Source organism: Schistocerca piceifrons, chromosome 6 (genome assembly GCF_021461385.2).
Source record: "Schistocerca piceifrons isolate TAMUIC-IGC-003096 chromosome 6, iqSchPice1.1, whole genome shotgun sequence".
Taxonomy (NCBI): domain Eukaryota; kingdom Metazoa; phylum Arthropoda; class Insecta; order Orthoptera; family Acrididae; genus Schistocerca; species Schistocerca piceifrons.
In genome coordinates, this window is record NC_060143.1 from 361,854,833 (window position 1) to 361,867,869 (window position 13,037).

Consider the following 13,037-nt stretch of genomic DNA (forward strand, 5'->3'; position numbering starts at 1 on the left):
ATACAAGGGCGATGTATTAGAGTGCAATGTTATGGAAATGGATGAGGACGTAGATGAAGATGAAATGGGAGATACGATACTGCATGAAGAGTTTGACTGAACATAAAGACACAAGTCGAAACAAGGCCCGAGGAGTAGACAACATTTTGTTAGAACTATTGATAGCTTTGGGGGAGCCAGCCATGACAGAACTCTTTCATCTGGTGAACAAGATGTATGACACAGGCACCCTCAGACTTCAAGAAGAATATAATAATTCCAATTCCAAAAAAGGTAGTTGTTGAGACAGGTGTGAAAATTATCGAACTATCAGTTTAATATGTCATGGTTGCAAAATACTGACACGATTTCTTTACAGACGGATGGAAAAACTGGCAGAAGTCAACTTCGGGGAAGATCAGTTTGGATTCCCAAGAAATGTAGGAACACGTGAGGCAATACTGCCCCTATGATGTATCTTAGAAAATAGGTTAAGGAAAAGCAAACCTATGTTTATAGCATTTGTAGACTGAGAGAAAGCTTTTGACAGTGGTGAGTGGAATGCTCTCTTTCAAATTCAGAAGATGGCAGGGGTAAAATACAGGGAGTAAAATGCTATTTACAATTTGTACAGGAACCAGATGGCAGCTACAAGTGTCAAGGGGCATGAAAGGGAAGCAGTGGTTGAGAACAGAGTGAGACAGGGTTTAGCCTATCCCAGATGGTATTTAATCTGTATGTTGAGGAAGCAGTAAAGGAAAAAAAAGAAAAATTTGGAGAAGGAATTAAAATTCAGGGAGAAGAAATAAAAATTTTGAAGTTTGCCGACAACATTGTAATTCTGTCAGAGACAGCAAAAGACTTTGAAGAACAGTTTAACGGATTGTACAGTGTCTTGAAAGAAGGATATTAGATGAAACACAACAAAAACAAAGTGAGGATAGTGGAAAGTAGTCAAATTAAATCAGTTGATGCTGAAGAGATTAGATTAGGAAATCAGACACTTAAAGTAGTAGGTGAGTTCTGCTGTTTGGGAGGCAAAGTAACCGATGGTGGTCGAAGTAGAGAGGACATAAAATGTAGACTGGCTATGGTAAGGAAAGTGTTTCTGAAAAAGAGAAATTTGTTAACATCAAGTATAGAGTTAAGTGTCAGGAAATCTTTTCGGAAAGTATTCGTATGGAGTGTAACCATGTATGGAAATGAAACATGGATGAAAAATAGTTTAGACAAGAAGAGAATAGAAGCTTTTGAAATGTGATGCTACAGAAGAATGCTAAAAATTAGATGGGTAAATCACGTAACTAATGACGAGGTACTGAATAGAATTGGGGAGAAGAGGAATTTGTGGCACAACTTGACTAGAAGAAGGGCTCGGTCGGAGGACACATTCTGAGACATCAAAGGATCACTAATTTAGCTTTGGATGGAAGCATGGATGGGAGGATGTAGGTTGCAGTAGTTACTTGGAGATGAGAGATGCATCAAGCCAGTCTTTGGACTGAAGACCACAACAACAGAGAACGGTACATGAGATAATGCAGTACTGGTACTCCAAGAAAATTTGCATCCTGAAAATCACACTGAAAAGTTAATGCCAGGTTGGGGCCTACATCATTGTGAATCTAGATGTGCAAATGTGCACTTTAACCCAAATTAAACAGTTTAGTATGGTTTACGAAATTTAGATGCTCTTGGAGTACCCTCTGGTGTCCTGTTTCTTTTGTGATGTAATATAAGATCTCATAAAACTATATATGTATGAACATATGTAAGTGTTTACTTTAAGATTAATAAGCAGGCAAATTTGGTCAGCAGTGTTGAATAAAATGGTTCACTTCAGATGTATTGACAGCTTTAGCAGAATTTTACAAATCTGTCTTCCATGAAACAGAATGTTTTCTGATCACAAGACAAGTTTCAACACTTGTCTGGTACCTCCTCTAGGCTTAATGTTGTTTCTTAATTTATGTTATTTATGTCTTAAATATGCAGAGCACCGTTCTTTTGTAAATTATAGACTGGCAGCACTACGTATTTTGTCATTGTAACTCTCCAGAAGACTTTATATTTACTGCTGCAGTAGAATATAAAATACCGTTACACAGGTTCTTGGCTTCGCAAATAACCTAGTTAATTTTGTATACAGTTTGTGAAAGACATAAAAAACTTACTTGTTCTTAGTTCTGTTGTATACAAACAGTTTTTTTATTATTTTTGCAAGAAATTTGTATTCCCTTGTATTCCTTTTTGCAGTGCTTTGTGGAGAGTACTGTGAGTTGTAGAGTCCAGTTTTGAAATGAATCATATGCCAAGGCTTGCTTTCTTATTTTCCATTCCTTATGTAGAAAGGATATGATAAAACAATTGCTGCAAGTACAATAAGTCCATATGTCCGCTCCGAACAACATGTCACAGTGCTGCTCGTTGTCACCTGATGCCCTACTGCACACAACATTCCAAACAGAAATGGGATGAAAGGCATTTAAGCAGAGAAAACACTAAACATGATCTTCCATCGTCATCATAGCTGCACATGCACAGTAACACTTCTTTTCTGGCCTTCCTTTGCCATTGTAGCTGCACATGCGCTGTAGCAACTGTTTTGTGGCACTCTCTGGCAAGTGCTCAAACGAACCTATTCTAACAAGTTATAGGGAAATTTTGTGAATGGTGGTTACTTTCAAAGTAAATTTCCTTTAATGAAAGACGAATTATGTTACATGTGAGAATGAGCTATGAATTTCTTAAATCAAACAGCATTTGACTCTCATTTAAAAGGTAACACTTTCAGGACCAGCTGCTTAGCAAAATTTTGGGCCCAGAAGACCAGATATTTGTGTCACTGTTTAAATTTTACTGGCACATTTGTGTGATGTTTCTCAAAGGTACAAAAAATGACCGATATTGTATTTGAAAGCTTAGCTTTTTTTATCTGTACTAATCTATATTAATTTAAACCATTAACTTTTCCTATTTGTGTGTTTGCACTACTTACCAGTGACGTAAGAAAATGAAACACCTACACCCATCCTTATGATGGCATTTATTGTATGGCTACCAGTTTTGATGCTTCAATGCACTATCCTCATGCCTTAGCTAATGCCACGAGGGCTAACACCATCCATATACATGAAGTATCAGTGCCCAATACCTGTAACTGGCTTTTATAGATTATCTGTACCCATGATGTTGTCCCTCCAACTATCAACTGACTGGAGAAACATTCAAAATAAAATGTCCAAAGATTGCAAATTGCTGACACATACCTTTGGACATTCAATCTGAATGTTTCTCCTGTCAGTTTATAGTTGATGGTTGGATAGATAACACTACAGTTACAGATAATGTTTGAAAACCAGTTATAGATGTTGGTCTCTGATACATCATGTATACAGATGATGTTAACCCTTTCAGCATCAGTTGAGATCTGAAGATGGTGCACTGATAGCCATACAACAAATGACATCATAAGGATGGCTGTAGGTGTTTCATTTTCCTATGTAAGTGAATGGCCGAAGTCCCCCTGACCTCCAATCACAAGGGTGGACATACAAAACTTACCATTGATGTTGCTATTGGCTGACTACACCACATGTCCTATGCTCTGAATGTCTGCTGTCATTGGCTAGCAAAATTACGTGACTTGAGCTGTAATTGGCTTGCAAATGCGCATCACAATCTTGATTTCAATGCTTCAGAAACTAACATGCTGCCTTTGTTGGAATTCGAATTTATGCTTTCGTAATACGAAAATATGCAGCATATCATGATACGAAAATATGCAGCATATATGTTACTACACATCAAAGATGTTTCGAAAATGTGTTGTTTTTTGCTGAGCTTTGCTTCCTAAAATGTATCAAGTAACACATAAAACGTGTGTTTTCACCTTGGAAATGGTTTATTTTCACACAGGAAAAAGTATTTTTAACTAGGGAGTCCGGGGAAAATCTGTTAATTTTTTTCCTTGTCCATGTATACACCCTGTCTAAGAATAGACTGCAAATAACTGTTCCACTTTTACCTTCAAACTACACTGGTAATTTTACCGGTGGGGATTGGGGGAAACAATTGAAAGATGACATTTCGATAAGGTGTATAAGTGGAAAATGTTATTCTGTAGGCTTCTGGACAGTGGAAGGCAATGATGGACAACTGGGGATAGTTACTATATGCATTGCATAAATAGATTGCCATGTAGTTAGTTTCATCACTGAACCGTGCCGAGAAGGCGTGCTAACTACCACCATATAAATCCAGCGAGACTTTTTGTGCTAGGCCCATTGTCTATGAATTACTGAGTTTAATGATGTATATATTTTAATTAGTTAATCACTTTCTGCTTCTCATTAATGAATTTAGAAGATCACTCTTGTTAAAAAGTTTTGTGACAAATGTATATCTATGAGATCTGAAGCAGAATAAGATGAAGAAGGAAAGGAGGAGGAGTACCTTTGTGTTTGGCTAAAATAAAAATCCTTACAACAGTGAAGAAGAATGTGGCATTCTGAAAGATAAAGTGAAGAATTCATATTGCTACAACACAGTTTTTTATGGCAAAAGTACATAGTGAAGAAAGAGGCATGGGAAAATGTTAACTAATTCATAAGTTTGGGGTGTAGTGGAGTGAGTGTACTGGAGGGCAGTGAATTGTATTAAATAACAAATCATGATGTGACTGGCTTGACTTATGAAGCAAAATGCAGAAAAGAGAAAATGATTTTTAGGAGACTGATTAATATTTTTAAGGTAGGAAAAGACAGATTGCTACTTGCAGTAAAGATGACATGTTAAGTTGCTAACAGGCACAGTTAAAATACACTTACACATAAACTTTCAACCACGGCCTTCATCAAAAAAGAATGAGAAACACACATTCTTTCACACAAACAGGCACACCTTACGCACACATGACTGCCAACTCTGGCAGCTGAGACAGCATTGGGAGATTGTGGGGCAGGGAGTTAGAGAACACAGAGCAAAAAAAAAGGAGAGGAGCAGGGAAAGATGGGCAGTTGCAATGGCAGAAGGCAACCCACAAAGAGGGTGAGAGACAATATGGAGAGGAGTGATATGACAGAGGGGATGGAAACTGATGGGTGGAGGTTGTGGGGACAGTATATTTTTGTAGGCTGTGGCTGAGATAATTGCAGGAGCAGAGAATGTGTTATAAGAATAACTTCCATGTGTGCCGTTCAGAAAAGCTGATGATGGAGGGGAGACTCCAGATGGCTCTGGTAGTGAAACAGCCATTGAAATCAGCTGCACGTTGTGCCACAGGGTGGTCTACTTTGCTCTTGCCCACAGTTTGGTGGTGGCCTTTTATCCTGGTGGACAGCTGGTTGGTAGTCACACCAATATAAAAAGCCATGCAGTGATTGCAGCAGAGCTGGTACATGACATGGCTGCTTTCACATGTGGCCCAGCCTCTGATGGGGCAGGATAAGCCTGTGACAGGACTGGAATAGGAAGTGCTGGGTGGATGGATTGGGCAGGTCTTGCAACTGGGCCTATTACATGGATATGATCCTTGTGGCGAGGGATTGGGATTGGGGGTGGCATAGCAGTGGACTGCGATGTTGTGGAGGATGGATGGGTGACAAAACACCGCTTTAGGAAGAGTGGGAAGTATCTTGGATAGGATGTCTCTCATTTCAGGGCATGATGATACGTAATCAAAGCCTTGGCAAAGAATATAGTTTTCTTGGGATTGGTGAGATGATTTGGGGTGTGAGAGGAAGTGACATGGGAGATGTGTATGCAGACTAGTTGTTGGGGATTGTGCCTGTCTTTAATGGCTTTGGTGAGGCCCTCGTGATACTGTGCAAGGGACTTCTTGTCACTGCAGATACACCATCTGCAGGGACCCAGGCTGCAAGGGAGAAATTTTTTGGGGTGGGGATGCCAGCTGGCAAAATGAAAGGTGCTGTTTGTGGTTGGTGGGTTTTATGTGGACAGAGGTGTGGATGGTGCCATCTGAGAGGAGGTTTATGACGTCTAGGTAGGTGACACACTGGGTTGAGGAGGACCATATGAAACACAGGGAAGAGGTTGTGAAGGAATGAAGATAGCTTGTCTCGCCCTGAGTCCAGATCATGAAGATTTCATCAATGAACCTGAGCCAGACTAGAGGTTTAGCGCTTTGGGAGGCTACGACGGTCTCCTCTAGATGGCTCCTAAAGAGGGTGGCATAGGAGGGTGCCATGCAGGTGCCCAAGGCTGTGCCACATATTTGTTTATATACCTTTGCTTCAAAGGAAAAGTAGTTGTAGGTTAGGATAAAGTTGGTGTTGTGTATAAGAAAATGAGGTCGTGAGTTTGCTGTCTGAAGGCCATTGGGAAAGGTAATGTTTAGTAGTGGTAAGACAATGGGCATGTTAGTGTGTGTAGAGAGATGGCATCAACAGTTATGAGTAGGAATCCAGAAGGTAAAGGGGTGGGGATTGTGGATAGTCGGTGAAGGAATTGGCTGGTATCTTTGATGCGGGAGGCAAGATTAAAGGTAGGTGCCTGGAGGTGTTGGTTAGTGAGGGCCAAGGTGCTTTCAGTGGGGGCACAGTAATCAGCCACAATGGAGTGTCCATGATTGTGGTGGACTATAGATTTTGGAGAATATATGAGGAGGGAAATGAATTCATGGGAGAGTTACTGCAGAGGACCTAAGGCTTTAAGCCAATACCCAGATCCCCAATACTCCTATCACCCCCAGCCACAAAGGATTGCCCCCTTTGCCACCCAATACCACACCATAGTGGAACAACTGAACTACATACTTTGCCAGGACTTTGGTGACCTATCATCCTATCCTAGATCCTTTCCACCCCTCCTAAAGTGCTGTTCCATCACCCACCACACTCCATAACATCATAATCTGTCACTATGCCACTTCCAATCACAATCACATATCACAAGGATCATATCCCTGTGGAAGACCCAGGTGCAAAACCTGCCCAATCCCCCCACCCAGCATGTCTTATTCCAGTCCTGTCACAGGTTTATCCTACCCTATCAGAGGCTGGGAAACATGTGAAAGCAGCCATGTCATAGACCACCACTGCTGGTATCATTGCACAGCTTTTTTATATTGGTATGACCATCAGCCAGCTGTCCACCAGGATGAATGGCCACCACCAAACTGTGGGCAAGAGCAAAGTAGACTACCCTGTGGCACAACATGCAGCTGAAAATAACATGCTTGTTCTCAATGGGTGCTTTACTACGAGAGCTATCTGGATCTCCATTCCATTGCCAGCTTTTCTGAACTGCACAGATGGGAGTTATCTGTACTGTCCCCACACTTTCCACCCAACCGTTTCCACCTCCCCCCTCATGTCCACCCCATTCTGATCTCCCACCCTCTTTGTGTATCGCCCTCTGTGAATGCACCCGCCCATATTTCCTTGGTCCTGTTTTCCTCACCTCCCTGCCCCGCATCCTACTAAAACTGCGCCTGGTGGCAGTCTAAACCCTGCACACTCCACCAGACACCACTCCTCTTATCACCCACCCATTCACTGCTATCCCTTCCTCTTTAGATTTCTGCTTCCATTCCACATGACTGTTGCATTCTGGTTTGAACTGCTGGAGTGTGCTTGCTTGGTGTGAATGAATGGTGTGTGTTTCTCTTTTTCTCTGACAAAGGGTGTGGCTGAAAGCATATCTGTTAATGTCTTTTAATTGTACCTGTTTGCAACGTCATGTGTAATCTTAATGGTAAGAAGCAATCTATCCTTTCCCACATTGTTGATATCCCAACCTGGAGCTCCATTATCTGATTAATATTTTTATTGTCCTTTTTTTAAGGAAATTGTAGTTGAACCACAGAGTAAAGAGTTAGTTGACTGTCTTGACAGTAGATCAACAAAAAAGGAATACATGATAAGAAACCTCAAGGTGGAACTGTTAATTACTGGAAGAGCAGTTATTAAGGAAAAAGAAAGAGTAAGCACAGAAAATGGAAACAAAACCAGTGAAGTTAAAAGAATGTAAAAAGAAGAGAACATTTCAACTATAATTAACTGTGTGTTAAAGGGTAATGTAATTCCGATTGATGTAAAGTATCCATGACCAAGCTGTTGCAAGGTACTTCATCTGTCTGAAGAAGTAGAAGAATAACAAATGGGACACCATGTAGTGCAGTAGAAGTCAACCAGATTGGACCTAACACCTGTGCAAGAGTGTGTAGGCTTTTAGATAGTGATTTCAAAGAGACCTGAGGCAGAAAACTTACAAACATCAGAACTTGCAACATTCATACAATTGATAATTTCTGTGTAAATGCTTTGGAGTGTTTAAGTGACGAAGCTTCTGAATTCTGGTCAGTTTTCAACATTATTTTGATGATTGGCCTAGTTTTTAAATAGAACATGAAGGAATCCAGTATAATTTTAACATTACACATCAGACATTTTTGAGACACACAGCCACAGGATGGCCTACTGTAGGACCTTCAACGAATAGGATTTTGGAACACTGAGATGGTATTCAGTATTCCATTCTTTAGTATATACCTCTAAAAAAGAATTCTGCTGCTTTTCAGTCCAAATCCTACAAAAAAGCCTGAATGAGAGCAGAACTTCATTTTATTATTTCATCTGCAGAACTATTCAGTAAGTTCACATAACATTTTCAAAGCCAAATACAGAAACAGAAACATATTTCAAACCCTTTGGCTCTTGTTTTGAAGGTTTCTGCATTACGAAAATTTGAGAGTATTTTCCAAGTTCTCTGTAATGAACTCTTTACATTGGATAATCTTCTTCATTTTGAGCAACTAGTTGTTAGTGGGCAAGTAACCAGAGAGCTTAGTAGACTGGAAAGATGTCAGTTGTGGTTTCTAAAGAATGTCCAAAAACATTACATTGCAGCTTGCAACTGGGGTGGAAAAGACTTGCTTGTCAAGTGCTCAACCGAAAAGTCTTGGGATTTTTTACTCCAAAGAAAGAATAAAGAGCAGAAACTGCAGTGGCATATTAAATGTTGCAAAAATGATGATGTTCAGTTTCCCACTAGATTACTTACTAGATAAATGAAAGATTCTACAATTTGAGAGGATGACCCGGCTTTAGATACTATAGATGTTAACAATTACTGGCAGCATCACATCTCAAATAGGGACCCATTATATGTCGAGTTTAAGTACCCAAATGTTTAAAACTTTTTAAGGCTTCTCTTACATTGCCTCATGGAAATGTGGACATAGAGAGAAGATATTCCATTTAAAGCACAGATTAGGGGAAAATCAGGCAGCAGTGACCAAAAGATTTCCAAACAGTGTTTCGTCCGTGACAGATGCTATGGGATAGTATCCCTATTTTCTTTCTATGTCCATTGATTCATGACTCATTGGGTATGGACAGTAAGCTCATGCAAATTATACCACTTATAAGAGAGAAAGTGAAAAGAAAGAAGCTTAGAATAAGAGCAAAAAGAGGAGCAAAACCAATGGCATCTTGAGGAGGCGATTAAGAAGATGACTAACATGAAAAAAATCAGTTGTCTATGAACAGCTGCTTTGAAAGAAAGTAAAAATAACACCTTATATCAAAGGAGAGACAAGAACATCTCAGCAAACCTTCAGCTAAAATGAAGAAAGCACTCAAAAATTGTTTAAAGGCAGCAAAATTGGCCCAGGGTAAGCGTGTGTGTGTACAAATCATGACAGCAGAAGAAAGATTAAAGGAAAGGGAGGTGGAAACCATTCAGAAAATTTAGTTGATTACCTCATTTTTTGTGAAGATTCCTAAGAAACATTAATGCAAAAATATTTTGTTGATCATTTTTCAGTATTTAAGCATAGAATGTTATTAGTTGTAAAATGTGGTGTAGATTTTGTTTGTGAATTACAGTTATCAGTATTGTATTACCAGTACCAAGTTACCAATGTACCAGCATATCACAATAAATGTGTAAGTAGGAAAAAGTGGTCATGCCCTGTCCAGGATCATAATAGTGAAATTTATTCTAGTCTTAACCAGCCTTTATGGTGGGTTTATCAAAAATAAAAACAATTCATTCGTGTCATATCTGTTTATTGGGATAATTTCTTTCCTTTTAACCACCTTTTTAAAATGTTTCATCACCATTTAATCACTTTCTTTGAATATTTTGTCACCTTTCTCACTTTTTACTAGTGTCAACATGGTTCCTCACTCTGAATAAATATGTGACCAAAAACAAAAAGAAAAAATCAAACATCTTGCCATAGTTGATGATTCAGCAATTATTATCAGGAGTACTATTGAAGCCTGGCATGCCCTAGAAAAGTTTCACAAGATCTCTTCAAAACTGACTTTTAGTCTTGTGGGAGTAGATCATGAATATAGACTCGAAACATGCCCTAGGATCCTTCAGGTTTAAATATAGCAACATCACTCTTGTTCAGTGCTTCAAGTACTTAGGTTAAATTATCAGGAACGCTGATAGAGACATAATGAGCATTAAAACTCATGTAGAAAAACTGCATAAAGACTTCACAATCACCTGGAATATTTATAACAACAAATCCCTTTACATCAAAGCCAAATTATGCCACTACCAAACCATCATTCTCCCAGAAGCACTTTACACCATCGCACATCATTATTACCCATGACTGTAAATGTGATTGAGAAAATGGATGGCAATTGTTCAGATATAATAAATATAAATATAACAAAAATACATTTTGCATCTTTTACTACTTTGTTTTAAGAAAAATTAACTCTATTGCTGACAGGCCGGTATTTTTACTTATTCTCAGCTTTTTGTCAGCTTTGACATTATTTGAAATACTGTATTTACACGAATCTAATGCACACATTTTTTACCATATGCAGTATTCAAAAGTTGGGTGCATGTAAGATTATGAACTTGAATCTGTGAATCACTGGCAACATCATTGAATTTTAGTTTGTGTTCCCTATGTCACAAGACATTGTTGTGATTCTCTACTTTGTTTCATTATTGTTAGCCTATTAGTGCATAATGTGTTTGCATTTGGTAGTCATGAAATGTAAGAAAAGCAGTGAGGAACATCATATGATGCTACTTTTGAGTGCAAAGTAATTCTTTATGCTGAAAAATATGGTAACGGTAGGTTGCGATGAGAGTTCAATGTAGCTGAGTGTAAAATTCACTTATGGAAGAAACAGAAACTGGTATTATATGCAACTACCGCTACTAGAAAGAAATTCATTGGCCCTCACAAAGGAAGATATCTTATTTTGAAGTAAAAGTTGTGAAATTCATCTGTGAAAGGAGGAAGAGTGGGCAACCTGTGAACAGTGCCACCCCAAGACACAAAGTAAAAGAGGTGGCTTAATATACCAAGGTAAGAGTTTAGGCTAGCTGTGGATTGGTTTATTGCTATATAAAACAGGCGGGCTTTTTTCTACGACTCATAAAAGAGTATACCAAAAGCTTCCACAGGATTTTGAGGAAAAAACTTCAAGAATTTAGATGGTATGTCATCACACTTCAGAAAGAGAAGAATTTTTCAGTGGGCCAAATAGGCAATGCTGATGAGACACCATTTTGATTTGATATGCTGCATAATTACATGATTGATGAGAAGGAGAGAAAGGAAGTTACCATCAAAACATCATGGTGTGAAAAGCATTGAATTACCGTAACATTGGCAGTCACAGCAGATGGACACAAACTTCCCCTTTTCTTAATCATTAAGTGTAAAACAAGACTCTTAAAAATGAGAATCTGTTCCCTGATGATGTCATTGTTCAAAAGAAGGGGGAGAAGGGATTAATGGATGAAACTTTAATGCTTGTTTGGCTCAGAAGTATATAGGAACTCTGTTCTGATGAGCTTTCCAAGCTACCATCTATGCTTTGTCTGTATGCATTTTGTGTTTATCTCACTGACACATAAAAAAGAATGCCCCCATCCTAGCCAGTAACCTTGTTATTATTCCTGGAGGAATGACTTCTGTGTTACAACCTCTGGATGTCAGTATAAATGAACCTTTCAAAGGTTACATTCAAAAACCGTACAAAAAATAATGATTTTGCAGAACAAACCATGAACTGACCCTGACAGATTTGATGCACCCACATTATTGCACACTGGCCACTGCCTGAAAAAGCCTTGAAGCACCAATGATTGTAAAATCATTCAGGAAATGCCGTATTTCAAATATTCTAAACAGCAATAATGATGATGTGCTGTGTAACAACATTGAAGATGATAGGGATAGAGGAAATGGATCTGTCTCTGATGCATACTTCTCTCAGGAAATGAATGACATTAGTGAATAATGATGAGTAACGCCTGTAATTTGTATGTTTGTTTGTATGTCAGATAGGTAATCAAGATAGGCATTCTTTTTTAATAATGACTATGTCACTTAACAACAGGTCACTTAAAAATTCTTATTGTTTTGATAGCTCATATAGTTGTATAAAATAAATTTAGCCTTCCAGTGACACAATTTCTTTTTTATTTTTATTTTTTTTTTTTTAAAGTACGATGTACAGTATATTTGATGGTGCATTCAATTCATGTAAATACTTTATTTACTTTATTTTATATACTTAGAGATGTAATTTAGTATAGTTTTGAGAGAGTGTTGATTCTATTAATGCTTCATAAAATGTTTGTAGGCTGCATGGCTATCATCACCAAAGGACACCATCTTTCCAGAAACGATTCCAGAAGAAAGTTCCAGTACTGAAGAAGAACATGTTGTGAGTAAAAGCATAATTTATTTTCAGTAATACAGCAGTTATTGTTTTCAATAGGTATTGGAATAAAGTATCCGTAATTAGTGCTTACTTCATATTGTAATTAAAGAAACATCACATCAACAACACAGCCTAATACATTCAGTCATGAACCTTCAGCTCATTTTTATTATTAATGTGATAGCAAAATACCAAGTGACCACTAAGCTACTTCATTGAGTACAGTATCTGGTGAATGCAAATAGTGTCATTTATACTGATTTGCAACATGGTTACCTACAAAAGGGAATGTATTTATTTCAATAAAGTTTAGCATTAACACAAAGAAGGTACCACATTTTTAAGTTCTTAGGTCTCCTAAGGACCTTGAGATGTATG

General features: G+C 38.3%; 1 protein-coding gene across 1 annotated transcript in view; it reads left to right on the forward strand.

Moving 5' to 3' along the window:
* LOC124803322 (protein unc-80 homolog) overlaps window positions 1-13,037 on the forward strand; it is a 995,149-nt gene that overhangs the window by 291,678 nt on the left and 690,434 nt on the right. Inside the window, exon 10 of the mRNA XM_047264506.1 lies at window positions 12,579-12,662. Within this exon, the coding sequence (XP_047120462.1) occupies window positions 12,579-12,662 (84 nt within the window). The remainder of the gene's footprint in view (window positions 1-12,578; window positions 12,663-13,037) is intronic.